Genomic DNA, 24,738 nt, shown 5'->3' on the forward strand with positions numbered 1-24,738 from the left:
GCCCTCATGACGGGTGAACCGAGCTCCGTTACCGAAGCTCGGTCCCCCTCGTCAGAGGACGGGTCCGAGAGCACGACTGTTTTCCGCTTACGCCACAGTGTGCCCTCTGGGAGGGAGGCCACGCTCTCCATGGAGCATACGGTCCGTAGACTACTTGTTTCATCCGAGGATGAAACAAGGCTAGGACCGGTTCGTCTGGTCCGTCTCTGGGCTTTTGGCCCAGGGACAGCATCGGTAGCACTTGGTGCTGGAGTCATGTCAGGGGTTATGCGCTCCAACACCACCCGCGCTTCGGAAAGCGCAGATGGTGTTGACGCGCGAGAGTCATATCCGGTAGGGGCGTTTAACGCCGAGTCCGTCTCAGGTTCACGGGAGCTCTGTGAGCCCACGAAGCGTTCGCAGTCCCCCCCACATACGATTGGGGACCTTGAACCGGATTCACCGGTTTCCCGGCTGCCGGCGTGGGTAATATTAACTTTCTTGAGCGCTTTCTTCATTTTTTAGCTGTACCTCAGCAGGCGGTCTCTTTTATTTACCAGGGTGAGCTCCCTGGGGTGCCCTAACGGCCTGAGCGTCAGACCATACAGCCCCTCGCCGGGCACCACAAACTTAGGCTTACGGTGATTTTTTCAGAGGTTGTCTTCCTCGCGGCCCCCTCCGCTCAGTGCGGAGGCGGCCCCCGTTCCAGACAGCATTGCGTCTGGGCTACGGGTCGGGCCGACGGTGGCCGAAGCCATTGCCCGGCATTGCTGCCGGACCCGCCGCCCCTGCCAACGGTGGGGCCGAAGCCCCTGTCATCTGGCCGGAGCCAGAGACGCCGTCGGATAGTCGCCCTCCTGTGTCCACTCTGCGCACCACCTCGTCCCTGCAGAGGGCCACGAGCGAGAGCGACTCCACCACGCTGTTTTGGTCCGCGCCGGCCGAAGCCGGTACCCCCCCATTACTGGGAGGGCATTCCCCTATCCGCCACCTGGGGACGCGCCCGATGGGAGATCAGCAACTCCACACGGGAACCTAACCTTTTTTTTTTTTTTTTTTTTTTTTTTTTTTTTTTTTTTTTTTTTTTTTTAGCGTTGGGAAATGCTTTACGCATACCACGCCACCCGGGGGGGCGACGTGGTTATGTGGGACTCCCCGGGTGTTGCCACCCGGTATACCCACTAAAACCCAACGGTGTTCCTACTTTTCCACTGTGGTGCCAGGACCCGGGAATCGCCGAAGCATTCTTCCGCGACCCGGCAGTGGTGGCCTGTCAGGCCTCGCCTCGTCGTGAGTGGCGTGCGCGGAACACGCACGCAACGCCTACTCGAGCCAGTTGAAGGTTGGAACGACAGACTCCCCCGAGTCTGCCGCCCGTGGCTCCCTGGGTCTCCCCCTTATGTGCACTCCTCCCCTAGTCCAGTGCACACAGGGTGAGACCCGCGTCGGTGTTTGGGCGAAAGATGGCCGACATCCGCCCGCCATCCCCGCCCCGCTCCGCTCATCCGAGCGGCGTGCGTCGGTGGTGGAAGTGAGCTTCCACACAAGCTGGTCTGGTCTCCCGCCCCGGTCTCCCAGGACGAAACCGAGACCATCACCACACCCCCAGAGCCGTCAGTTGGTATTCATGGGCTCAGTACCAACTCGTCCCGCGGCCTGCGGGCGGGAAGGTCGCGAGGAGGCCTGAGGGCCATCGCGAACCTTCCGCTTGTTCCTCGTTTGGGCAGTACATTTTGAACTGCCCAATCGGTGCTCCGCCGGTCTTCTCGCCGCCTCGCACACTGTGCAGTGCGGGGTAGCGGAGCACTGTGAGGACTGGTGGCCGGTTTGGCCGCATCGGAAACACTGGGTGCTCCGGTCCACCTCGGACTCGCACATGGCGTGCGCATGTCCGGTTTCGTGGCATCGGAAGCACCGCAGCGGACGCGGCTCCAGCACCCTCACCTGGACAGAGGTCCAGCCGACTAGGAGGCGACCCTTAGCTACCCTTTTAGCAGCTGCTACAGGGCAGCTCACCATCAGGGAGCCCATGCCACCCGCGCCTTCGCGAATGACACCGGTCCTGACGGCGTCCGTCGCACATCCGCCGGCCGTGGCCACTGCCTCCACCACCTCTTGAACGGAGACGGAGTCATCCAGGCCCACAATGCGCATGTCTGCGCGTTTTATGGGCCTGGAGACTTTCACCACGTCCCCGCTCATCGACTCCCTGAGCTTTTCAGCCAGGGTGTCGGCCTTCTCGGCGCTCGTTGCGCCCGCGAGCTCCAACACTCTCGCGCCGGTCACCGCCTTGCGGATCCTGAGGTTGGTTATCCCCAGGCTCTGGAGATTCACCTTGGCCTTGGCCGTCCTCAGGACATCCGCATAGGTGGTTCCCCCCTCCATTGCCGCCGGTTGCAGATGCAGCACTACCGCCGCTGTGCGGGGTGTGCGCATCTTGGGCACCTTTGGGCGCTGTTGCGTGGGAGCCGCCTTCTTCTTTCGGCCTTTGCCGACGGTGGTCCAGCCGTCGCCGGCAGACCCGGAAGGCAGGGGTTGGGCCTCGACTTGGCCGCCATTCCCTCCCTTCTTCCCTTTCTTCCTCCCCCTGGGACCCCTCTTCCTCTTCTTCTGGGGCTGTGTGGAGGATGGGCCACTAGCAGCCGCGGCTGGGCCTTGCGAGGCCGCGAGCGGCGTGGCACGTGTGGTGCCGGCTGCGGTGGCAGTCGCCTTCTTGGCTACTGCTGCGGGGGTCCTCGCCGAGGCAGCGGGGGTCCTGGCCGCAGCAGCGTAAGACTGCGCGTTTTTTCGGTCCGCCGCTAGCGGGGGACGCTTCGTCTTGGGAGGCAGGAGCCTGTCCTCGAGACCTGCCAGTTTCGCATCCATCATGAAGCCCACCTGGCTTATGATTTGCGCGGCAAGGTCTCCATCGGTATCGGACATGGCTCTACTGCACTCGCGCAGCGGCGGGTTTGTCCTCTTCGCCAGTTTGGCGCTTGCAACTCTTGGGGCCGGCTCCGGGAGCGGGCTCTCAGAGACAGGCAGGGTCTCCGTTGGAGGTGCAAGCGCTGGTGCTGGCGGTGTCATACTCTGAGATGCGCCCAGCGAGTCCCTCACTTGGCGCATCTCCAGCCGGAGTGTCTCCATCTCCTTCTTCTGCTCGTCGATCGCTTTCTGCAGGCGAGAGTTCTCGGCCTGCAGTTTGCGCGTCTCCTCGCTCACCGACGTGGAGCGGAGAACGTCTAGGACCTCCATGATGAGCCTGGTGGAGTCCCTTAGGGCACGGACGAAGGTGCCCTTTAGTCTGCCCGATTTGCTGGCCACGTTCTCTATGACCGCGGCAGCATCCTTCGCCTTCTGGTAGAGACCGGCGACCGTCTCTGTACCAGGTGCTGGGGCGGGATTATCTCCTGCCACTTTCGTCATTGTCTCCGGCGGTGTGCCGGAGCTTCGAAGACCGAAGACCTTTCTGGCTGATTCAGCCACCGCCATTTCAGCCTCCAGCATGAGCTCTTCCCGCCTGGCGCGGTTGAGCTCAGCCTTGGCCTTGGCAAGACCTACGTACTCTCCGGTTGTAGGAGGGCGACCTCTACCTCTCTTGGCCCGCGCCCTCATGACGGGTGAACCGAGCTCCGTTACCGGAGCTCGGTCCCCCTCGTCAGAGGACGGGTCCGAGAGCACAACTGTTTTGCGCTTGCGCCACAGTGTGCCCTCTGGGAGGGAGGATAGGCTCTCCATGGAGCAAACGGTCCGTAGACTGCTCGTTTCATCCGAAGATGAAACGAGGCTAGGACCGGTCCGCCTTGTACGTCTCTGGGCTTTTGGCCCAGGAACAGCACCATCAGCACTTCGTGCTGGAGTCAAATCCGTGGTTGGTAGGCGCTCCAACACCACCCGCGCTTCGGAAAGCGCAGACGGTGTTGACGCGCGAGAGTCTTGTCCGGTGGGGGCGTTTAACGCCATGTCTGTCTCGGGTTGACGAGAGCTCTGCGAGCCCACGAAGCGTTCGCAGTCCCCCCCACATACGAATGGGGACCTTGGACCGGATTCACCGGTTTCCCGGCTGCCGGCGTGGGTAATTTTATCTTTCTTGAGCGCTTTTTCCATTTTTAGCTGAACCTCAGCAGGCGGTCTCTTTTATTAACCAGGGTGAGCTCCCTGGGGTGCCCTCACGGCCTGAGCGTCAGACCATACAGCCCCTCGCCGGGCACCACAAACTTAGGCTTACGGTGATTTTTTCAGAGGTTTTCTTCCTCGCGGCCCCCTCCGCTCAATGCGGAGGCGGCCCCCGTTCCAGACAGCATTGCGTCTGGGCTACGGGTCGGGCCGACGGTGGCCGAAGCCATTGCCCGGCATTGCTGCCGGACCCGCCGCCCCTGCCAACGGTGGGGCCGAAGCCCCTGTCATCTGGCCGAAGCCAGAGACGCCGTCGGATAGTCGCCCTCCTGTGTCCACTCTGCGCACCACCTCGTCCCTGCAGAGGGCCACGAGCGAGAGCGACTCCACCACGCTGTTTTGGTCCGCGCCGGCCGAAGCCGGTACCCCCCCATTACTGGGAGGGCATTCCCCTATCCGCCACCTGGGGACGCGCCCGATGGGAGATCAGCAACTCCACACGGGAACCTAACCTAACCTTTTTTTTTTTTTTTTTTTTTTTTTTTTTTTTTTTTTTTTTTTTTTTTTTTTTTTTTTTTTAGCGTTGGGAAATGCTTTACGCATACCACGCCACCCGGGGGGGCGACGTGGTTATGTGGGACTCCCCGGGTGTTGCCACCCGGTATACCCACTAAAACCCAACGGTGTTCCTACTTTTCCACTGTGGTGCCAGGACCCGGGAATCGCCGAAGCATTCTTCCGCGACCCGGCAGTGGTGGCCTGTAAGGCCTCGCCTCGTCGTGAGTGGCGTGCGCGGAACACGCACGCAACGCCTACTCGAGCCAGTTGAAAGTTGGAACGACAGACTCCCCCGAGTCTGCCGCCCGTGGCTCCCTGGGTCTCCCCCTTATGTGCACTCCTCCCCTAGTCCAGTGCACACAGGGTGAGACCCGCGTCGGTGTTTGGGCGAAAGATGGCCGACATCCGCCCGCCATCCCCGCCCCGCTCCGCTCATCTGAGCGGCGTGCGTCGGTGGTGGAAGTGAGCTTCCACACAAGCTGGTCTGGTCTCCCGCCCCGGTCTCCCAGGACGAGACCGAGACCATCACCACACCCACAGAGCCGTCAGTTGGTATTCATGGGCTCAGTACCAACTCGTCCCGCGGCCTGCGGGCGGGAAGGTCGCGAGGAGGCCTGAGGGCCATCGCGAACCTTCCGCTTGTTCCTCGTTTGGGCAGTACATTTTGAACTGCCCAATCGGTGCTCCGCCGGTCTTCTCGCCGCCTCGCACACTGTGCAGTGCGGGGTAGCGGAGCACTGTGAGGACTGGTGGCCGGTTTGGCCGCATCGGAAACACTGGGTGCTCCGGTCCACCTCGGACTCGCACATGGCGTGCGCATGTCCGGTTTCGTGGCATCGGAAGCACCGCAGCGGACGCGGCTCCAGCACCCTCACCTGGACAGAGGTCCAGCCGACAAGGAGGCGACCCTTGGCTACCCTTTTAGCAGCTGCTACAGGGCAGCTCACCATCAGGGAGCCCATGCCACCCGCGCCTTCGCGAATGACACCGGTCCTGACGGCGTCGGTCGCACATCCGCCGGCCGTGGCCACTGCCTCCACCACCTCTTGAACGGAGACGGAGTCATCCAGGCCCACAATGCGCATGTCTGCGCGTTTTATGGGCCTGGAGACTTTCACCACGTCCCCGCTCATCGACTCCCTGAGCTTTTCAGCCAGGGTGTCGGCCTTCTCGGCGCTCGTTGCGCCCGCGAGCTCCAACACTCTCGCGCCGGTCACCGCCTTGCGGATCCTGAGGTTGGTTATCCCCAGGCTCTGGAGATTCACCTTGGCCTTGGCCGTCCTCAGGACATCCGCATAGGTGGTTCCCCCCTCCATTGCCGCCGGTTGTAGATGCAGCACTACCGCCGCTGTGCGGGGTGTGCGCATCTTGGGCACCTTTGGGCGCTGTTGTGTGGGAGCCGCCTTCTTCTTTCGGCCTTTGCCGACGGTGGTCCAGCCGTCGCCGGCAGACCCGGAAGGCAGGGGTTGGGCCTCGACTTGGCCGCCGTTCCCTCCCTTCTTCCCCTTCTTCCTCCCCCTGGGGCCCCTCTTCTTCTTCTTCTTGGGGGGGGCAGAGGTAGGGCCACTAGCAGCCGCGGCTGGGCCTTGAGAGGCCGCGAGCGGCGTGGCACGTGTGGTGCCGGCTGCGGTGGCAGTCGCCTTCTTGGTTACTGCTGCGGGAGTCCTCGCCGAGGCAGCGGGAGTCCTAGCCGCAGCAGCATAGGTCTGCGCGTTTTTGCGGTCCGCCGCTAACGGGGGGCGCAACGTCTTTGGAGGCAGGAGCCTGTCCTCTAGACCTGCCAACTTCGCATCGATCATAAACCCCACCTGGCTTATGATCTGCGCGGCAAGGTCTCCGTCGGTATCGGACGTGGCTCTACTGCTCTTGCGCAGCGGCGGGTCCGTCTTCTTTGCCGGTTTGGCGCCTGCAGCCCTTGGGGCCGGCTCCGGGAGCGGGCTCTCGGAGACGAGCGAGGTCTCCATTGGCGGTGCAGGCGCTGGCGCTGGCGGTCTCATGCTTTGAGATGCGCCCAGCGATTCCCTCACTAGGGGCATCTCCAGACGAAGGGTCTCCATCTCCTTCCTTTGGTCGTCGATCGCTTTCTGCAGGCGAGAGTTCTCGGCCTGCAGATTGCGCGTCTCCTCGCTCACCGACGTGGAGCGGAGAACGTCCAGGACCTCCATAATAAGTCTGGTGGAGTCCCTTAGGGCACGGACGAAAGTGCCCTTTAATCTGCCCGACTTGCTAGCCACGTTTTCGATAACGCCGGCAGCATCCTTCGCCTTCTGGTACAGAGCGGCGACCGTCTCTGTACCAGGTGTAGGGGCGGGATCAGCTCCTGCCACCATCGTCACTGTTTCCGGCAGTGTGCCGGAGCTTCGTAGGCCGAAGACTTTTTTGGCTGACTCAGCCACCGCCATTTCAGCCTCAAGCAGGAGCTCCTCCCGCCTGGCGCGGTTGAGCTCCGCTTTGGCCTTGGCCAGACCCACGTATTCTCCGGTAGTGGGAGGGCGACCTCTACCTCTCTTGGCCCGCGCCCTCATGACGGGTGAACCGAGCTCCGTAACCGGAGCTCGGTCCCCCTCGTCAGAGGACGGGTCCGAGAGCACAACTGTTTTGCGCTTGCGCCACAGTGTGCCCTCTGGGAGGGAGGATAGGCTCTCCATGGAGCAGACGGTCCGTAGACTACTCGTTTCATCCGAAGATGAAACGAGGCTAGGACCGCTCCGTCTTGGCCGTCTCTGGGCTTTTGGCCCAGGGGCAGCAACTTCAGCACTTGGTGCTGGGGTCACGTCAGGGGATAGGCGCTCCAACACCACCCGCGCTTCGGGAAGCGCAGACGGTGTTGATGCGCGAGTGTCATATCCGGTTTTGGCGTTGAACGCCGGGTAGAAGTCTACCCTGTCCAGTCCTTGTTCACGGGAGCTCGGTGAGCCCACGAAGCGGTCGCAGTCCCCCCCACATACGATCGGGGACCTTAGACCGGATTCACCAGTTTCCTGGCTACCGGCGTGGGTATTAACTTTCTTGATCGCTTTATCCATAGTAGCTGAGCCTCAGCTGGCGGTCTCTTTTATTAACCAGGGTGAGCTCCCTGGGGTGCCCTAACGGCCTGAGCGTCAGACCATACAGCCCCTCGCCGGGCACCACAAACTTAGGCTTACGGTGATTTTTTCAGAGGTTTTCTTCCTCGCGGCCCCCTCCGCTCAGTGCGGAGGCGGCCCCCGTTCCAGACAGCATTGCGTCTGGGCTACGGGTCGGGCCGACGGTGGCCGAAGCCATTGCCCGGCATTGCTGCCGGACCCGCCGCCCCTGCCAACGGTGGGGCCGAAGCCCCTGTCATCTGGCCGAAGCCAGAGACGCCGTCGGATAGTCGCCCTCCTGTGTCCACTCTGCGCACCACCTCGTCCCTGCAGAGGGCCACGAGCGAGAGCGACTCCACCACGCTGTTTTGGTCCGCGCCGGCCGAAGCCGGTACCCCCCCATTACTGGGAGGGCATTCCCCTATCCGCCACCTGGGGACGCGCCCGATGGGAGATCAGCAACTCCACACGGGAACCTAACCTAACCTAACCTAACCTAACCTAACCTAACCTAACCTAACCTAACCTAACCTAACCTAACCTTTTTTTTTTTTTTTTTTTTTTTTTTTTTTTTTTTTTTTTTTTTTTTTTTTTTTTTTTTTTTTTACGTTGGAAAATGCGTTACGCATACCACGCCGCCCGGGGGGACGACGTGGTTATGTGGGACTCCCCGGGTGTCGCCACCCGGTATACCCACTAAAAACCAACGGTGTTCCTCCTTGCCGCCATGTGGCGAGGACACGGGAACGCAGCTGCACACAACCGCGTCCCCGCCGGCGGATGCCCATACGGGCCCAACGCCCATGGGAGCGCGTCTAGCGCCTCCCCCTCCGCCGAGGGCTGCCCCGGAACACTGGGGAGCCCTACGGCACGGGACCTATGTTGTGGACGGCGGTCCCCCGACCACCGTCCACAGGTCCCCGTCAAGGCGGCGCGAGGTCTATCGCGACCCGGTGCGCCAGTCGCCGCCTTCCCGGTCGCCTGCGACGAATCGGGAGCGAGTCGACAGAGTCTTCTCGCTCCCTTTCCGCCGCTTCCTTCTGGGACATAACTATGTCCGCGAAGGTGGCGACCGCTCTCCAGGCCTCCTCGCTGCCTATCATGGCTGCGACCATGGCCGGCAGCGAGAGGTCCGCCCCTATCACCGCGGACAAGGCAGCGCGAGGGACCGCCCAAGCGGGGCACGCCTCGCGCGTGTGCCGTGCCGTGTCCACGGTGTTGCCCACGCAGTGATGGCAGTCTGCAGTGGGTTCCCTGCCAACCACCCCAAACAGGTACCCACCAAAGCACCCGTGCCCGGTGAGGAGCTGCGTGAGGTGGTAGCTGGGAGCGCCTGGGCACTCAACCCACTCCCGTAGTACGGGACGGATTGCCGCTACTAATTCCCGGCTGGCGTCCGGGGTTTCCAGCTCCTCCTTCCACTGCTGGAAGAGAGTAGCTCGAGCCTCCTCCCTCCATTGCTCGACCTCCCGGGGGTGCGGGAGGTTGCCGTTGGTGATGGCTTCAGCGCGCCGCCTGTAGACCGCAGTGAGAACCCGAGCATCGAGCTCCCACGGCGGACTGCCCGCTATTAAGCAGGCCGCGGTGTATGACACCGTACGGTACGCCCGGGCCACTCTGATCGCCATGACCCGCTGCGGTCGCCGCAGCAAGGTCCGGATCCGGGCGTTCAGGGATTCCGCCCATATGGGCGCACCGTATAGTGCCATAGATCTTATCACGCCGATGTATAGGCGGCGGCAAGATCCTCCAGGACCTCCCAGGTTCGGGAGAACTCCTCCGAGCGCTCCGGCTGCAGCCACCAGTTTTGGGGCCAAGCGCCGGAAATGCTCTTCGAACCTCCATCTGCCATCGAGGACGAGTCCCAGGTACTTCATCGTCGACCCGATGGCGATGGAGGTTCCCCCGACTACAATACGGGCATTCGGCGGTGGCGCATTCCGTGGCCCATGAAAAGCCAGAGCCTCCGACTTATGGAGGGCCACCTCTAGTCCTAGGTGACGAATGCGGTGCACCACTTGTGCCACTCCTGCCGTGGCGAGGACGCCGGCCTCTCGGTGAGTGCTGCCGCGGGCCGACACAAGAGTGTCGTCGGCGTAACACGTTACGCTGACCCCTCGCAACGTGGCCCCGCGGAGCACCCAGTCGTACCCGATGTTCCACAGGAACGGTCCCAGGACCGAACCCTGTGGAACACCGCACGACATAACACGGCGTGCCCAGCCGTTTCGCGTCGGGTACGCCACGGCTCGCCCGTCAAAGTAATCCCGCACCAACCTTTGCAGGTGGACGGGAACTCCAAAATGGGCTAGCGCCGCCATTACTGCTTCCCAGGGAAGCGTGTTGAAGGCGTTGGATATGTCCAACGACACCGCCAACAACACGCCACCCTGGGCGACCGCCTCCTCCGCCTGCTCCTTGACGCGAGTGATCGCATCCACGGTCGACCGGCCGACGCGGAAGCCGAACTGGGCGTCGTGCAGCTCTATGTGCTCGGCGAGACGATGGACTAGCACGCGCTCAAAGAGCTTGCTTGTCTCGCCAAGCAACACTATCGGCCGGTAGGCTGACGGTTGGTCCGCCGGACGGCCGTCCTTCCTAAGAAGGACGAGTTTCCCCTCTTTCCAGGAGCTGGGGAAGCGGCCCTGCACCAGGCACTCGGTAAACAGGGCCTGGAATTGGCTCCCCAGCTCCGACAGTGCTAGGGCGAGTACGCGCCCTGGCACACCGTCCAGCCCCGGAGCGGCCTTCTTTAGGCGGAGTTTCGCCGCGGCGTGTCGCAGCTCCGCCTCGGACACTGGCCGAACCTCTTCTTCTACCGTGGCGGCCACAGGCCGGGCAGACCACGCCCGACTCGGGAACAGCGACTGCACCACGCTCTCGACCAACTGGGGATCGAGAGTCGTGGTGAGTGGCGGAGCCCAGGGCCGGAGCTTCCGCCTCACTGCCCGGTAAGGTCTGCCCCAGGGGTCCCGGTCTAGGGTGGCAAGCCACTCCTCCCAGGACTCCTGTTTGGCCCGCGAAATGGCAGTCTGGAGGACGCTGCAGGCAGCCCTGTATTGTGAGTACAGGGCGTCCTCCAAAGCCGTGTCGCGAGTGCGACGCCTCCGGCACCGTGCATATCTGCGTCGTGCAGCAACGCAGGTTTTGCGCAGTTGGCACAATTCGGCACGCCACCAATATACCTGCCGACGTGAGGGGAGCGGTCTGGCTCTGGGCATCGACGCATCACAGATGTTCTTCAGTGATGCGCCGAGCAGCTCCGCTCCCGCATCAACGTCTTCAGCAGGGCTGGCATCTATCCAGCTTTCTACGATGGCAGCCTCTCCCGCCAGCTCCCGATCGAGCCTCCCGAGCACCCACCGCGGGCCTTCCCCCGTTGAGGGGCGGACCATTGGTGGCGTTGTGGTGGCAGACGCGGAGACATCGAACCGGATGTACCGGTGGTCCGACAGTGTCTCCACGTCTACCTCCACCCTCCATCGTAAAATTCGCCGGGCCAGAGAGGGGGTCGCAAACGTTAAGTCTACGATAGACCCCCCCTGTTGTCGGACACAAGTGTTATCCGAGCCCTGGTTGACGATTGTCAGGCCCGACGTAGCCGCCCAATCCTCCAACTCCTCTCCTCTCGCGTCCGTCGCGGGCGATCCCCAAGCCGTGGATTTGGCATTGAAGTCCCCCGCGACGACCACGGGGAGGGGGGAGACTTGCGCAATTAGCGCGCCCACCTCCGTGAGGGCCCTTTCGAAGTCGGCTAGATGCCAACTCGGCGGAAAGTAGACCCCCACGACGGCGACTCCACCAACGACGGCTAGTACGCTACCCCTACCCTTTGCTACTTTATCAAAGGGAGGGGAGCCACCAGCAGCAGAGGCAAATATGGCCACCGAGTCATTGCGGTCTCCGATCCAATCAGACCGGGTCGGAACCACATACGGTTCAGAGACCACGGCAATGTTTATCATCCACTCCGCCATGGTTTGGGCCAGTAGGTCCTGTGCCCTGGCGGAGTGGTTGACGTTGGTCTGCAGAAAGCGGATGGATGCCATTTATGGATTGGTGTCCATCCGCTCTCCCCTGGCCTTTTTGGCCTTGGGCTTCTTTTTGCCCTTCTTCGGGGCCTTAGCCATCGGCTTTTTGGCAGCGGAGATACATCCGCCGCCGCCGACAGAATGAGCCGCCGGTTTGTCCGCCGCCGCACAGACTGGGCAGTGGGGCTCGGCCACACAATCCTGCGCCTTGTGGCCCGGCTGGCCACACCGGAAGCACAGCTTGCTTCGGTCGACCTCGCAAGAGCACTTGACTCCCAGATGCCCGGGCTCTAGACAACGGTAGCACCGTGTCGGTCTAGAGCCAAGGAGCCTTACTCTCGCGGAGGTCCACCCAACCAGTAGCCGGCCAGAATCGGTTACCTTTTTGGCGGCCGCGACCGGGCAACTAAGCCAGAGAGAGCCGTCGCCTCTCGGGCCAATGACCATTCTCCCATGCTTAATCTCGTCGACCGAGCACCCTCCTCCCTTGGCCACCGCATCTACCACCTCAGTGGCGTCGGCTGAGTCGTCCAGCCCAGTGACGCGGATCTCCGCGCACTTCACTGGGCGGACGACTTTGACCGCATCGGAGCTCAGAACCTCACGGAGTTTTCTAGCGAGTGAGTCCGCCTTTGCCGCCGAGTCCTCCCCTCCGATTTCAAGCAGGCGTGCACCCGTCGCTGCTCTGCGGAACCTCACATTTTCAATGCCGAGGTCCGCGAGGGAAACACGCTGCTTGGCATCGGAGAGGATAGACGCGTACGTCACACCTCTCTCTTCAACTCCGGGTACTAAGGTTAGCGTCACCGCCGCTGTTCTTGGTGTCCGGAGAACCGTCTTCTTCTGGGCCGTGGGCCGAGGCTTTGGTGCCTCTTTGGCTGCTTTGGCCGCCTTGTTTTTAACCTTGCGGCCAACAACTGCGGCCCACGACTCCGTCGTTGGTGCAGGAGCAGTCGGAGCTCGTGCTTCCGCGGCCTCCATAGCAGCCAGACTCTTCTTTTTGCCTTTCTTGGCCTTTTTCCCCGCAAGAGGGGGTTTCGAGGGAGTCTGGCTGCTGTTTCCGGTCTCCTTAGTTGCCTCCTTGGTGGCCTTCTTGGACCGCTGGCCCGAGCTTGGTCCAATCACAGGGACGCCACCACCGCTGGTGGAAGCAACCGGGGCCCCTGCTGGCTCTTTGTGAGCAGGGTTTGCCCTGGCAGCCTTGGCGTCCGCTGCAAGCGGGGGCCGCACGCGAGTCTCTGGAAGGAGTCGGCCCTCGATGCCGGCCATCCGTGCGTTCAACATATTGCCGAACATTTCGGCATTCGCACGGGCCGACTCCTCCAGCAGCTGCCGGAGACTTTGCTCCTCAGACTGGGCCGGTCGCTGCCGTAACTCCTGCAGATCGCGACGCAGGTCTGCTACTTCCTTCGCCAGTTGCGCGTTGGCGGTCTCCAAGCGCAGGATCTCCTCCGAAGCGTTCCGGGATCTGATGAGGGACACCGCTTCCTCGATCCCCTTCACTGCCTCCTTTAAGGCCCGGACGTAGGTCCCTTTAAGTTGGGACGATTTGCTGGCGACCATCAGAATGGTCTCCAGCGAGGCCTTGACGATGCCAGTGAGGGCGGCGCTCGTCTTCTCCGCCTCCTCCGGAGACTGTACCTCCATTAGGGGGCTGGGCTGTAAAGAGGCCCGAGCCTCCCTTACGCCTCGAGCCACGCCAGCAACCTCCGCTTCGGCACTAAGCCGGATGCTCTCGGCGAGCTCCTGGTTGTATGCTGCCCTGGCTGCGGCCAGGCCAACATACATCCCAGTTGACACCGGGCGTCCTCTTCCCCTTTTCGACTTGTGAGCCGCCCCTTTGAGGGGCGACCCAACAGAGTCGCCTGAATCGTCCTCCAGCTCGGGGTCCGACCGGTTCCTTTTAAGGAACGGTCTCCTTAGGTCGGACCTCTCTGACGTGACCGTCACCATGCTTGCACAGGAGGAGTCTGAGTCCATTGACTCCTCCCCCTGGCTAGCCGCCTTCGTGGTGACGGGTGAGTCGCAGCGCGACAAAACCACGCTCAGCCGGCGTTCCTTCTCGATTCCGAGTGCCAGATCCCTGCCGCTTGGGATCTGTCTCTCGGAGTCGCTTCCTCCCTCTTCTGTCCCTTCACAGGGACGGTTGGCGCAAGCGCCTAGGCCAGGGCGTTGTGACGCATCCGGGGTGGTGGATCCCGGTTGCGACACAAGTTGCCCCGCGGACTTGGTGTCCGCTTCACGGCCAGTGACCATCTGTGCCTGAGCACGCTTAAATTCTCCCGTACCATCTTCATTCCGCCCTATCTTTCCCAGCTCCGACGCATCGACTATATTAATTTTAGATACATTCATTTTCAGTCCCACGAGTATGGGGGAAAGGGTGGTCCATCCGGGCAGTGCCCCCTGTACCCGGATAACCCTAATACCGCTGGGGTGCGGGAGGTGCCCCAGGGTTGGTCGCTAGCTGGCGGAGAATACCCCCTCCGCCACCTTCCGGCGCCCCGACGCCGCGCGAAGGCCCGAAGGCACCTCAACGCCGGGACTTTGGGGGTTTTTTATTGAGGTTGGCTCCTCTTGGGCCGGCCGACCAAGGCAAGCCCCTTGGTCCTGGTAGGCCGCGAGACATGTCCACGACACCTAACCAGGATAACAAGTTTGGCGACGGTGGCCGAAGCCTGTCCGACGGGCATGTATTCATGGCCGCCGAACCCGTCGCCGACGGCGCCACGCGCCCTCCTCCTCCGGGTGGATTTTTTAAAGAGGTTGTCTCCTCGCGGCCCCCCCCACTTGTGTGGGAGCGGCCCCCACGCCTCGGAATACCGAGGATTGCGGGTGGCCCGACGGCCGCCGTGCAATACGAACGACCGCCGCGCGCAAGGCGAAACGCCTCCTCCCGGCGGTTTTTTACAGAGGTTGTCTCCTCGCGGCCCCCTCCACTCAATGTGGAGGCGGCCCCCGACCCCTTTGGCGCCCCACCACAAAGCGCTAAGGGGTTACGGGTTGCGCAGCGGTGGACTTTGCCACCGCCGCGCTGGATTCTTCTTAGCTTCACTGCATCATTGGGCTAAAGCGGCACCCGCCGATGCAGCTACTGAGCCCCCCCGCCACGACAAGGCGAGAATCCATTGGGGGGGAACCTAACCTAACCTAACCTTTTTTTTTTTTTTTTTTTTTTTAACGTTGGGAAATGCGTTACGCATACCACGCCGCCCGGGGGGACGACGTGGTTATGTGGGACTCCCCGGGAAACCCGGTATACCCACTAAAACCCAACGGTGTTCCTCCTCGCCGCCATGTGGCGGGGATGCGGGAACGCAATTGCACACAACCGCGTCCCCGCCGGCGGATGCCCTCTTGGGCCCAGCGCCTATGGGGGGCGCAACAAGCGCCTCCCCCTCCGCCGAGGGCTGCCCGGAACACTTGGGCAGCCCTACAGCACGGGACCTATGTTGTGGACGGCGGTCCCCCGACCACCGTCCACAGGTCCCCGTTAGGGTGGAGCAGGATCCATTCATTGAATGGTATCCATCCGCTCCACCCCGGCCTTCTTGGCCTTGGCCTTCTTGGCCTTGCGCTTCCCCTTGGTCTTCGGGGCGCTCTTCCTCTCGGGGGCCTGGTTCTTTGGCTGGTTTGCCGCAGAAATACAGCCGCTCCCACCGATCGAATGTGACGCCGGCTTGCCCGCAGTCTCACACACTGGGCAGTGAGGCTCGGCGTCACAATCTCGTGCCCTGTGGTCCGGTTGTCCGCAGCGGAAGCACAGTCGGCTGCGGTCGAACTCACAGGAGCACTTAACCCCCATATGGCCCGGCTCCAGGCAGCGGAAGCACCTCATGGGTCTTGGGCTGAGGAGCCTCGCTCTTGCCGAGGTCCATCCGACCTGGACCCGGCCGGAGCCGGCCACCTTTTTGGCAGCGGTGACGGGGCAGCTCACCCAGAGGGAGCCGTCTCCCCGCGGACCCACCACCATCCTGCCGCACTTGATTGCTTCGGAGGAGCACCCTCCCTCCTTGGCAATCGCCTCCGCCACCTCAAAAGCGTCAGCCGAATCGTCCAGCCCTGTGACGCGGATTTCCGCCCGCTTCACAGGCCTGGCGACCCGGACCGCCTCAGGGCTCAAAACCTCCTTGAGTTTGCTGGCCAGGGAGTCCGCTTTTTCAGCGGAGGCCTCGCCCCCAACCTCCAGCATACGAGCCCCGGTTGCTGTCCTGCGGAACCTCAAGCTATCAATCTTGAGGTCCGCAAGACGGACGCGCTGCTTAGCGTCCATAAGAATAGACGCATATGTGACGCCCCTTTCTTCGGCCCCTGGCATCAAGGTAAGCGTCACTGCTGCGGTCTTGGGCGTGCGGAGCCTCACCTTCGCGCGCGCCGTGGGCTGGACCTTTGGCGACTCCTTCACAACTTTGGCCGCCTTGGCCTTGGCTTTGGCCTTTCGGCCGACAACTGCCGTCCAGGGCAGCTCCTCCGGTGTGGAGGCAGGCTGACGCCGTGCCTCTGCTGCCTCCTTTGCAGCCAGGCTTTTCTTCTTGCTTTTCCCCTTCTTTCCCGAAGAAGGGGGAGCAGAAGAGGCCTGGCTGGTCGTGGGAGCCTCTTTGGCGGGCTTTGGCTTTGCGCCTGGCCCTGCCATGGGGCGGGCACTGCCGCTTGTGGGAGCGACCGGGGCCCCCGCTGGCTCTTTGGGAGCAGGGTTTGCCCTGGCAGCTTTGGCGTCTGCTGCAAGTGGCGGCCGTCGACGGGGTTCCGGCAGGAGGCGGTCCTCAATGCCGGCCAGTCTAGCGTTCAGCATAGTGCCGAACGCTTCGACATTCGCCCGAGAGACCTCCTCCAACAGTTGCCGGAGACCTGGCTCTGGATGTTGTTGAGCTGGTCGCTGCCGCAACTCCTGGAGGTCGCGGCGCAGGTCAGCGACCTCCTTCCTCAACTGGGAGTTCGCGGCTTCCAGCCGCGTAACTTCATCCGACATTGTCCGGGCCCTGATCTGGGACATTGCGTCCTGGATGCCCTTTACGGCGTCCTTCAGGGCCCGAACGTACGTCCCCTTAAGTTGAGAGGACCTGGTGGCGACCATCGTAATGGTCTCCAGCGAGGTCCTCACAACATTAGTTAAGGCAGCGGACGTCTGCTGCTCTTCCTCCTCCTGAGTCGCTGGTTGGGGGCTGGGCTGTAGAGAGGCCCTAGCCTCCCTAGCTCCTCGAGCCACGTCAGCGACCTCCGCTTCGGCCACAAGCCGGAGACTCTCCGCCAGCTCCCGGTTATATGCGGCCCTGGCTGCGGCCAGGCCCACATACTTCCCGGTGGAGGGCGGGCGTCCTCTCCCTCTCTTGGACCTAATAGCCTCCCTTTCAAGGGGCGACCCAGCAGAGTCACCCGAGTCCTCCTCCATCTCGAGGTCTGACCGGTTCCTTTTCAGGAACCGTTTTCCAACCGACAGCTCCGACCCCACAGTCACCATGCTAGTGCAGGAGGAGTCGTCGTCCGAGTCCATAGACTCCTCCTCCCGGCTAGCGGACTTCGCGGTGACTGGCGTGTCGCATCGTGTTACCACAACGCTTAGTCGGCGCCCCTTCTCGACTTCGAGTAGCCGATCCTTGCCGCTAAGGATCGGCTCTCCGGAGTCAACTCCCTCCTCATCAGTCCCCTTCCGGAGACGGCTGGCGCAAGCGCCTAGACCAGGGCCCTGCAACGCTTCCGGGGTGGTGGTTCCCAGTTGCATCGCAGGGTGCCCCGCGGACTTAGTGCCCGCTTCACGGCCGCAAGTCTTCTGTGCCTGAGCACGCGTTTTCCTTTTTTCTCCTTCAACTTCTCCCTTTTCTCCCTCTCTGCCTCCTCCTCTCAGCTCCGAAATTTCGGCTAAATTATTTTTTGTAAATTCCATTTTTAGACCCACGAGTATGGGGGAAAGGGTGGTCCATCCGGGCAGTGCCCCCTGTACCCGGATAACCCTAATACCGCTGGGGTGCGGGAGGTGCCCCAGGGTTGGTCGCTAGCTGGCGGAGAATACCCCCTCCGCCACCTTCCGGCGCCCCGACGCCGCGCGAAGGCCCGAAGGCACCTCAACGCCGGGACTTTGGGGGTTTTTTATTGAGGTTGGCTCCTCTTGGGCCGGCCGACCAAGGCAAGCCCCTTGGTCCTGGTAGGCCGCGAGACATGTCCACGACACCTAACCAGGATAACAAGTTTGGCGACGGTGGCCGAAGCCTGTCCGACGGGCATGTATTCATGGCCGCCGAACCCGTCACCACGGCGCTGAACGCCTCCTCCACCAGTTGGATTTTTTAAAGAGGTTGTCTCCTCGCGGCCCCCCCCACTTGCGTGGGAGCGGCCCCCACGCCTCGGAATACCGAGGGTTGCGGGTGGCCCGACGGCCGCCGTGCAATACGAACGACCGCCGCGCGCAGGCGAAACGCCCCCTCCTGGCGGTTTTTTACAGAGGTTGTCTCCTCGCGGCCCCCTCCACTCAATGTGGAAGCGGCCCCCGACCCCTTTGGCGCCCCACCACAAAGCGCTAAGGGGTTACGGGTTGCGCAGCGATGGACTTTGCCACCGCCGCGCTGGATTCCTCTTAGCTTCACTGCATCATTGGGCTAAAGCGGCACCCGCCGATGCAGCTACTGAGCCCCCCCGCCACGACAAGGCGAGAATCCATTGGGGGGGAACCTAACCTAACCTAACCTAACCTAACCTAACCTAACCTAACCTAACCTAACCTAACCTAACCTAACCTAACCTAACCTAACCTAACCTTTTTTTTTTTTTTTTTTTTTTTTTTTAACGTTGGGAAATGCGTTACGCATACCACGCCGCCCGGGGGGACGACGTGGTTATGTGGGACTCCCCGGAAAAGCCGGTATACCCACTAAAACCCAACGGTGTTCCTCCTCGCCGCCATGTGGCGGGGACACGGGAACGCAGCTGCACACAACCGCGTCCCCGCCGGCGGATGCCCTCTTGGGCCCAGCGCCTATGGGAGCGCAACAAGCGCCTCCCCCACCGCCGAGGGCTGCCCGGAACACTTGGGCAGCCCTACAGCACGGGACCTATGTTGTGGACGGCGGTCCCCCGACCACCGTCCACAGGTCCCCTTTAGGGCGGAGCTCTGTCCATTCAAGGAACGGTGTCCATCTGCTCCGCCCCGGCCCTCTTGGCCTTACGCTTTGGCCGCTTCGGCTTCCGCGCACCCTTCTTGGGACTTTTGGCTGCCGGCTTTGTGGCGGCGGAAATACATCCGCTGCCACCGATGGAATGAGCCGCCGGTTTGCCTGCCGTCGCACAGACGGGGCAGTGGGGCTCAGCCGTGCAGTCCCGCGCCTGATGGTCGGGTTGACCGCAGCGGAAGCACAGACGGCTGCGGTCAACCTCGCAGGAGCACTTTGCTCCGAGGTGCCCGGGCTCCAGACAGCGGTAGCACCGCGCCGGTCTGGGGTCGAGGAGCCTTACTCTGGCCGACGTCCACCCGACCAGTAGTCGGCCAGAGTCGGACAGCCTCTTGGCGGCCGCGACTGGGCAGCTGACCCAGAGGGAGCCGTCACCTCTCGGCCCGACGACGATCCGCCCATGCTTCACGTCGTCGACCGCGCACCCTCCTTCTTTGGCCACTGCGTCGGCCACCTCAATGGCGTCGGCTGAGTCGTCCAGCCCAGTGACGCGGATTTCCGCGCGCTTCACTGGGCGGACGACCTTGACCGCGTCGGGACTCAGGACCTCTCGCAGCTTTTTAGCCAGAGAGTCCGCCTTAGCCGCCGAGTCCTCCCCTCCGATCTCAAGCAGGCGCGCACCCGTCGCCGCCCTGCGGAACCTCATGTTGTTGATTCCGAGGTCCGCTAGGGAGACGCGCCGCTTGGCATCGGAGAGGATAGAGGCGTATGTTACGCCTCTCTCCTCGACTCCGGGCACCAACGTCAGCGATACCGCTGCCGTTCTTGGTGTCCGGAGCTTTGCCCTCTTCTGGGCCGTGGGCCGAGGCTTTTGCGGCTCTTTGGCCGCTTTGGCCGCTTTGGCCGCCTTGTTCTTGGCCTTTCGGCCAACAACGGCGGTCCACGGCTCCATCGCTGGTGTAGAGGCAGGCTGACGCCGAGCCTCTGCTGCCTCCTGTGCAGCCAGGCTCTTCTTCTTGCTCTTCCCCTTCTTTCCCGAAGAAGGGGGAGCAGAAGAGGCCTGGCTGTTCGTGGGAGCCTCTTTGGCGGGCTTTGGCTTTACGCCTGGCCCTGCCATGGGGCGGCCACTACCGCTTGTAGAGGCGGCCGGGGCCCCCGCTGGCTCAGGGTGAGCCGGGTCTGCCTTGGCGCCTCTGACGTCCGCTGCGAGCGGAGGTCTCCTGCGGGGCTCCGGGAGGAGACGATCTTCAATCCCGGCCAACCGAGCGTTCAGCATATTGCCGAACATCTCAGCGTTGGCGCGGGCTGTCTCCTCCAGTATCTGCCGGAGGCTTGACTCCGAGCTCTGAGGCTGGGAGGGTCGCTGCCGCAACTCTTGCAAGTCGCGGCGCAGATCGGCGACTTCCCTCGTGAGCTTGGAGTTAGCGGCCTCCAGCCGCATGACCTCTTCGGACATCGTCCGCTCCCTGATTTGGGACACGGCCTCCTGGATGCCCCTCACCGCATCCTTCAGGGCCCGGACGTATGTCCCTTTCAGCTGCGAAGACTTCGTGGCGACCATTGTAATGGTTTCCAGCGAAGCCTTCACAACGCTGGCCAGTGCAGCGCTCGTCTGCTCGGCATCCTCCTCTTGGGCAGCAAGGTGGGGGCTGGGCTGTAAAGAGGCCCTAGCCTCCCTCAGGTTCCGAGCCATCCCTGCTACCTCAGCCTCTGCCTCCAGCCGCAGGCTTTCGGCCAGCTCCTGGTTGTATGCCGCCCTGGCTGCGGCCAGGCCGACATACTTCCCAGTGGAGGAGGGGCGGCCTCTTCCCCTTTTAGACCTGTGGCCTGCCCCCTCAAGGAGCGACCCAGGCGAGTCCGACTCTTCGGCCTCGGGGTCCGACCTATTCCTTTTTAGGAAGAGTCTTCTCGGGCCCGACACCTCCGACCCCACCGTGATCATGCTAGCGCTAGAGGAGTCGTCGTCCGAGTCCATAGACTCCTCCTCCCGGCTAGCAGTCTTCGCGGCGATAGGCGTGTCGCAGCGCGTTAGCACTACGCTGAGCCGCCTCTCTCTCTCGATTTCGGGTACCCGATCCCTGCCGCTAGGGATCGGCCTCCCGAAATCATCTCCTCCCTCGTCTATCCCCTTACAGGGACGTGCGGCGCAAGCGCCTTGGCCAGGGCGCTGCAGCGCTTCCGGGGTGGTGGATCCCGGTTGCGCCACAGTATGCCCCGCGAACTTAGTGTCCGCATGAAGGCCGGTATGCTGCTGTGCCTGAGCACTCTTAAAATCTCCCGTTCCATCTCCTCGCCCTATCTTTTTCAGCTTCGACGCATCGACTGCATTAGTTTTTAAATTGTCCATTTTAGTCCCACGAGTATGGGGGAAAGGGTGGTCCATCCGGGCAGTGCCCCCTGTACCCGGATAACCCTAATACCACTGGGGTGCGGGAGGTGCCCCAGGGTTGGTCGCTAGCTGGCGGAGAATACCCCCTCCGCCACCTTCCGGCGCCCCGACGCCGCGCGAAGGCCCGAAGGCACCTCAACGCCGGGACTTTGGGGGTTTTTTATTGAGGTTGGCTCCTCTTGGGCCGGCCGACCAAGGCAAGCCCCTTGGTCCTGGTAGGCCGCGAGACATGTCCACGACACCTGACCAGGATAACAAGTTTGGCGACGGTGGCCGAAGCCTGTCCGACGGGCATGTATTCATGGCCGCCGAACCCGTCACCGACGGCGCTACGCGCCCTCCTCCTCCGGGTGGATTTTTTAAAGAGGTTGTCTCCTCGCGGCCCCCCCCCACTTGTGTGGGAGCGGCCCCCACGCCTCGGAATACCGAGGGTTGCGGGTGGCCCGACGGCCGCCGTGCAATACGAACGACCGCCGCGCGCAAGGCGAAAAACGCCTCCTCCCGGCGGTTTTTTACAGAGGTTGTCTCCTCGCGGCCCCCTCCACTCAATGTGGAAGCGGCCCCCGTTCCTTTGGCGCCCCACCACAAAGCGCTAAGGGTTACGGGTTGCGCAGCAGTGGACTTTGCCACCGCCGCGCTGGATTCTTCTTAGCTTCACTGCATCATTGGGCTAAAGCGGCACCCGCCGATGCAGCTACTGAGCCCCCCCGCCACGACAAGGCGAGAATCCATTGGGGGGGAACCTAACCTAACCTAACCTAACCTAACCTAACCTAACCTAACCTAACCTAACCTAACCTAACCTAACCTAACCTAACCTTTTTTTTTTTTTTTTTTTTTTTATTTTTTTTACGTTGGAAAATGCGTTACGCATACCACGCCGCCCGGGGGGACGACGTGGTTATGTGGGACTCCCCGGGTGTCGCCACCCGGTATACCCACTAAAAACCAACGGTGTTCCTTCCCGTCCACGGTGTTACCGGGACCCGGGAATCGCCGAAGCATGCTTCCGCGACCCGGTGGTGGATGGCCTGATAGGCCCCATCTCAATCGGGAATGAGTGGCGTGCGGGGAACACACACGCAACGCCAACTCGAGCCAGATGTTAGGTACGACAGACTCCCCCGAGTCTGCCGCCCGCGGCTCTTACGGTGCAAGGCACCGATGTAATGCCCTCACGGGTCTTATCGTCCCAGGGTCTCCCCTGTTGTGCCCTCCTCCTCTGGTCCAGGACACACAGGGAGAGACCCGCATCAGTGTTAGGGCGGAAGACGGCCGACATCCGCCCGCCGTCTCCGCCCGGGTCTCCTGCGACGTGCAGGGTCGGTGGCAGTAGCCTCCCTCTCCCGCTCCGCATCCTCTTTGGATCGAAGGACAGCTTCGCAAAATGCGAGAACCGCCTTCCACGACCTCTCGTTGTCAACCATGGCCTGGACCACAGCGGGCAGCGAAAGGTCGCGCCCCACAACGGCACCAAGTTCTTGGCGCTCTGTCGCCCAGGCTGGACACGCCTCAAGCGTGTGCTGGGCCGTGTCTTCCGGGCAGCCGCCGCAGTGATGACACTCGGCGGTCGGCTCTCTTCCGGCTACAACATGCAGATACCTCCCAAAACAACCATGTCCCGAGAGGATCTGAGTGAGCCGGAAGGTCATCACCCCGTGTCGCCGGTCCAACCACTGTCGGAGGACTGGGCGAACTGCCTGAATTGTTCTCAGGCCCGCACTAGGCTGAGCCAGCCTCTGCTCCCACTCCAGTAGCAGCAGTCGGAGTACTTCCTCCCGCTGCGCTTGCACCTCACGTGGTGCTGGCGTGTCACCCCGACCATGCGCCTCCTCTCGCCAAAAATACATTGATGAGAGGGCTCTCGCATCCAGGTCCCAGGGCAGAGATCCAGCCAGCACACGCGCCGCCTCGCAGGAGATCGTTCGGTAGCCCCGTATCACTCTGATGGCCATCGCCCTCTGAGCTGCATTCAGAAGGGCGATATTCTGCCTCTTCAGAGTGTTGGCCCATACTGGGGCTCCATACAAGGCCATGGAGCGAACGACCCCCAGATAAAGCCGCCTGCAGGACGCCTTCGGCCCACCCAGATTAGGCAGAAGATACCCGAGGGCACCTGCCGCTCCGAGGAGCTTGGGCATCAAGCGCTGGAAGTGGGCGCGGAACTCCCATCGACCGTCCAGAACAAGTCCGAGATACCTCATCGTTGTCTTTAGATCGATGCGAGCTCCGCCCACCACTATGTGCGCTCCGGCTGGTGGTGCATTCCGAGGCCCGTGGAAGCACAGGGCCTCAGATTTGTTCAAGGCCACCTCCAGGCCAAGTCGCCGGATACGCCCGACCACATGGGCCACACCCGCTGTGGCGAGTATGGCGGCTTGCCTGAAAGTCGAGCCACGTGCTGTGACCAAGGTGTCATCGGCGTAGCACGTGAGCTCGACTCCTCTAAGGTTAGCGCCCCGGAGTACCCAATCGTACCCGATGTTCCACAGGAGTGGTCCAAGGACCGACCCCTGTGGGACACCGCACGACATCGGCCGTTGTCCCCACTGCTCTCGTCCTGGGAACACGACGGACCGATCTGAGAGGTACGCCGAGACGATTCGCCTTAGGTACACGGGCATCTGGTGGTACCGCATTGCCTCCTCGATACAGCCCCAGGGCAGGGTGTTAAAGGCATTGGCAATATCGAGTGACACTGCCAAAACCACCTGACGTTGGGACACCGCCTCATCGCTTATGGTCTTCACGCGGAGTATGGCGTCGATGGTGGAGCGACCATGGCGGAAGCCATATTGGCAATCCGCCAGGTCGGGGCCAGTCCGCGTGAGATGCCCGATGATGCGTCCGGCAATAATGCGCTCGAAGAGCTTGCCCACCTCGTCCAGCAGAACGATGGGACGATACGCAGATGGAGAGTCTGCTGGACGTCCCTCCTTCTTCAGGAGGACAAGCTTGCCTGTCTTCCAAGCATTGGGAAACCTGGCCTGTTCGAGACAGGCGGAAAACAGCCTCAGCAGTCTTGGCTCTAGGGCGTTGGCGGCTAACACCCACGCGCGACCCGGAATGCCATCTGGCCCAGGTGCCGTGTTCTTGACTTTGAGCCGCAGCAATGCGGCGCCCAGTTCGCCGGCTGTTACCTCGGCCGCCTCGGTTTCATCGTCGTTCACTTGCCATGGGGGCACCATCGACGGGGGCGTGAAACCCTCCCGCGCAGGGAATAACGCCTCGACTACATCCTGCAGCAGGGTAGGCTCGAGACTCCGAGTTAAGGGCGGAGCCCATGGTCTGAGCTTGGCACGTACCATTTTGTACGGCCGCCCCCATGGGTCGCAATTCAGAGCCTCCAGCATCTCCCGCCGCGATGTCTCCTTGGCTTGACCAATTGCGGTCTGCAGGGCCTTCACGCAGACTCTATAGATGTTGTAGAGTCTGCCCTCTTCATCGCTGACATGGATCCGGCGTCTCCTCTGCCGGGCATATTGGCGTCTTGCCGCAACGCAAGATTCGCGCAGTTGCGC

General features: G+C 62.4%; 3 protein-coding genes across 3 annotated transcripts; all 3 read right to left on the bottom strand.

The window, feature by feature from the left end:
* Positions 1–1,593: 1,593 nt before the first annotated feature.
* On the bottom strand, positions 1,594–4,065 carry LOC126376364 (uncharacterized). Its single transcript, XM_050023688.1, has 2 exons — positions 1,843–4,065; positions 1,594–1,794 (listed from the first exon to the last, which is right to left on the bottom strand). Exons 1-2 carry the CDS (start codon positions 4,063–4,065, stop codon positions 1,594–1,596), a joined length of 2,424 nt encoding a protein of 807 aa, XP_049879645.1.
* Positions 4,066–15,242: 11,177 nt separating this feature from the next.
* Positions 15,243–17,609, bottom strand: LOC126376365 (uncharacterized). The gene has a single exon (XM_050023689.1). It carries the CDS (start codon positions 17,607–17,609, stop codon positions 15,243–15,245), a length of 2,367 nt encoding a protein of 788 aa, XP_049879646.1.
* A 1,229-nt stretch (positions 17,610–18,838) lies between these two features.
* LOC126376367 (uncharacterized) lies at positions 18,839–21,175 on the bottom strand. Its single transcript, XM_050023690.1, has one exon. The coding sequence runs from the start codon at positions 21,173–21,175 to the stop codon at positions 18,839–18,841; it is 2,337 nt and encodes a 778-aa protein (XP_049879647.1).
* Between the last annotated feature and the right edge of the window lie 3,563 nt (positions 21,176–24,738).

This window comes from Pectinophora gossypiella, chromosome 20 (genome assembly GCF_024362695.1).
Source record: "Pectinophora gossypiella chromosome 20, ilPecGoss1.1, whole genome shotgun sequence".
NCBI lineage: Eukaryota > Metazoa > Arthropoda > Insecta > Lepidoptera > Gelechiidae > Pectinophora > Pectinophora gossypiella.

What these genes read in the sequence shown, in the direction of transcription:
- LOC126376364 (XM_050023688.1), bottom strand. Translation starts at nt 4,065, where the DNA reads ATGGAAAAAGCGCTCAAGAAAGATAAAATTACCCACGCCGGCAGCCGG. An exon ending in ACGCCATGTGCGAGTCCGAG is followed by an intron (nt 1,795 to 1,842) that starts GTGGACCGGAGC and finishes ACCGGCCACCAG; the next exon opens with TCCTCACAGTGCTCCGCTAC.
- LOC126376365 (XM_050023689.1), bottom strand. Translation starts at nt 17,609, where the DNA reads ATGGAATTTACAAAAAATAATTTAGCCGAAATTTCGGAGCTGAGAGGA.
- LOC126376367 (XM_050023690.1), bottom strand. Translation starts at nt 21,175, where the DNA reads ATGGACAATTTAAAAACTAATGCAGTCGATGCGTCGAAGCTGAAAAAG.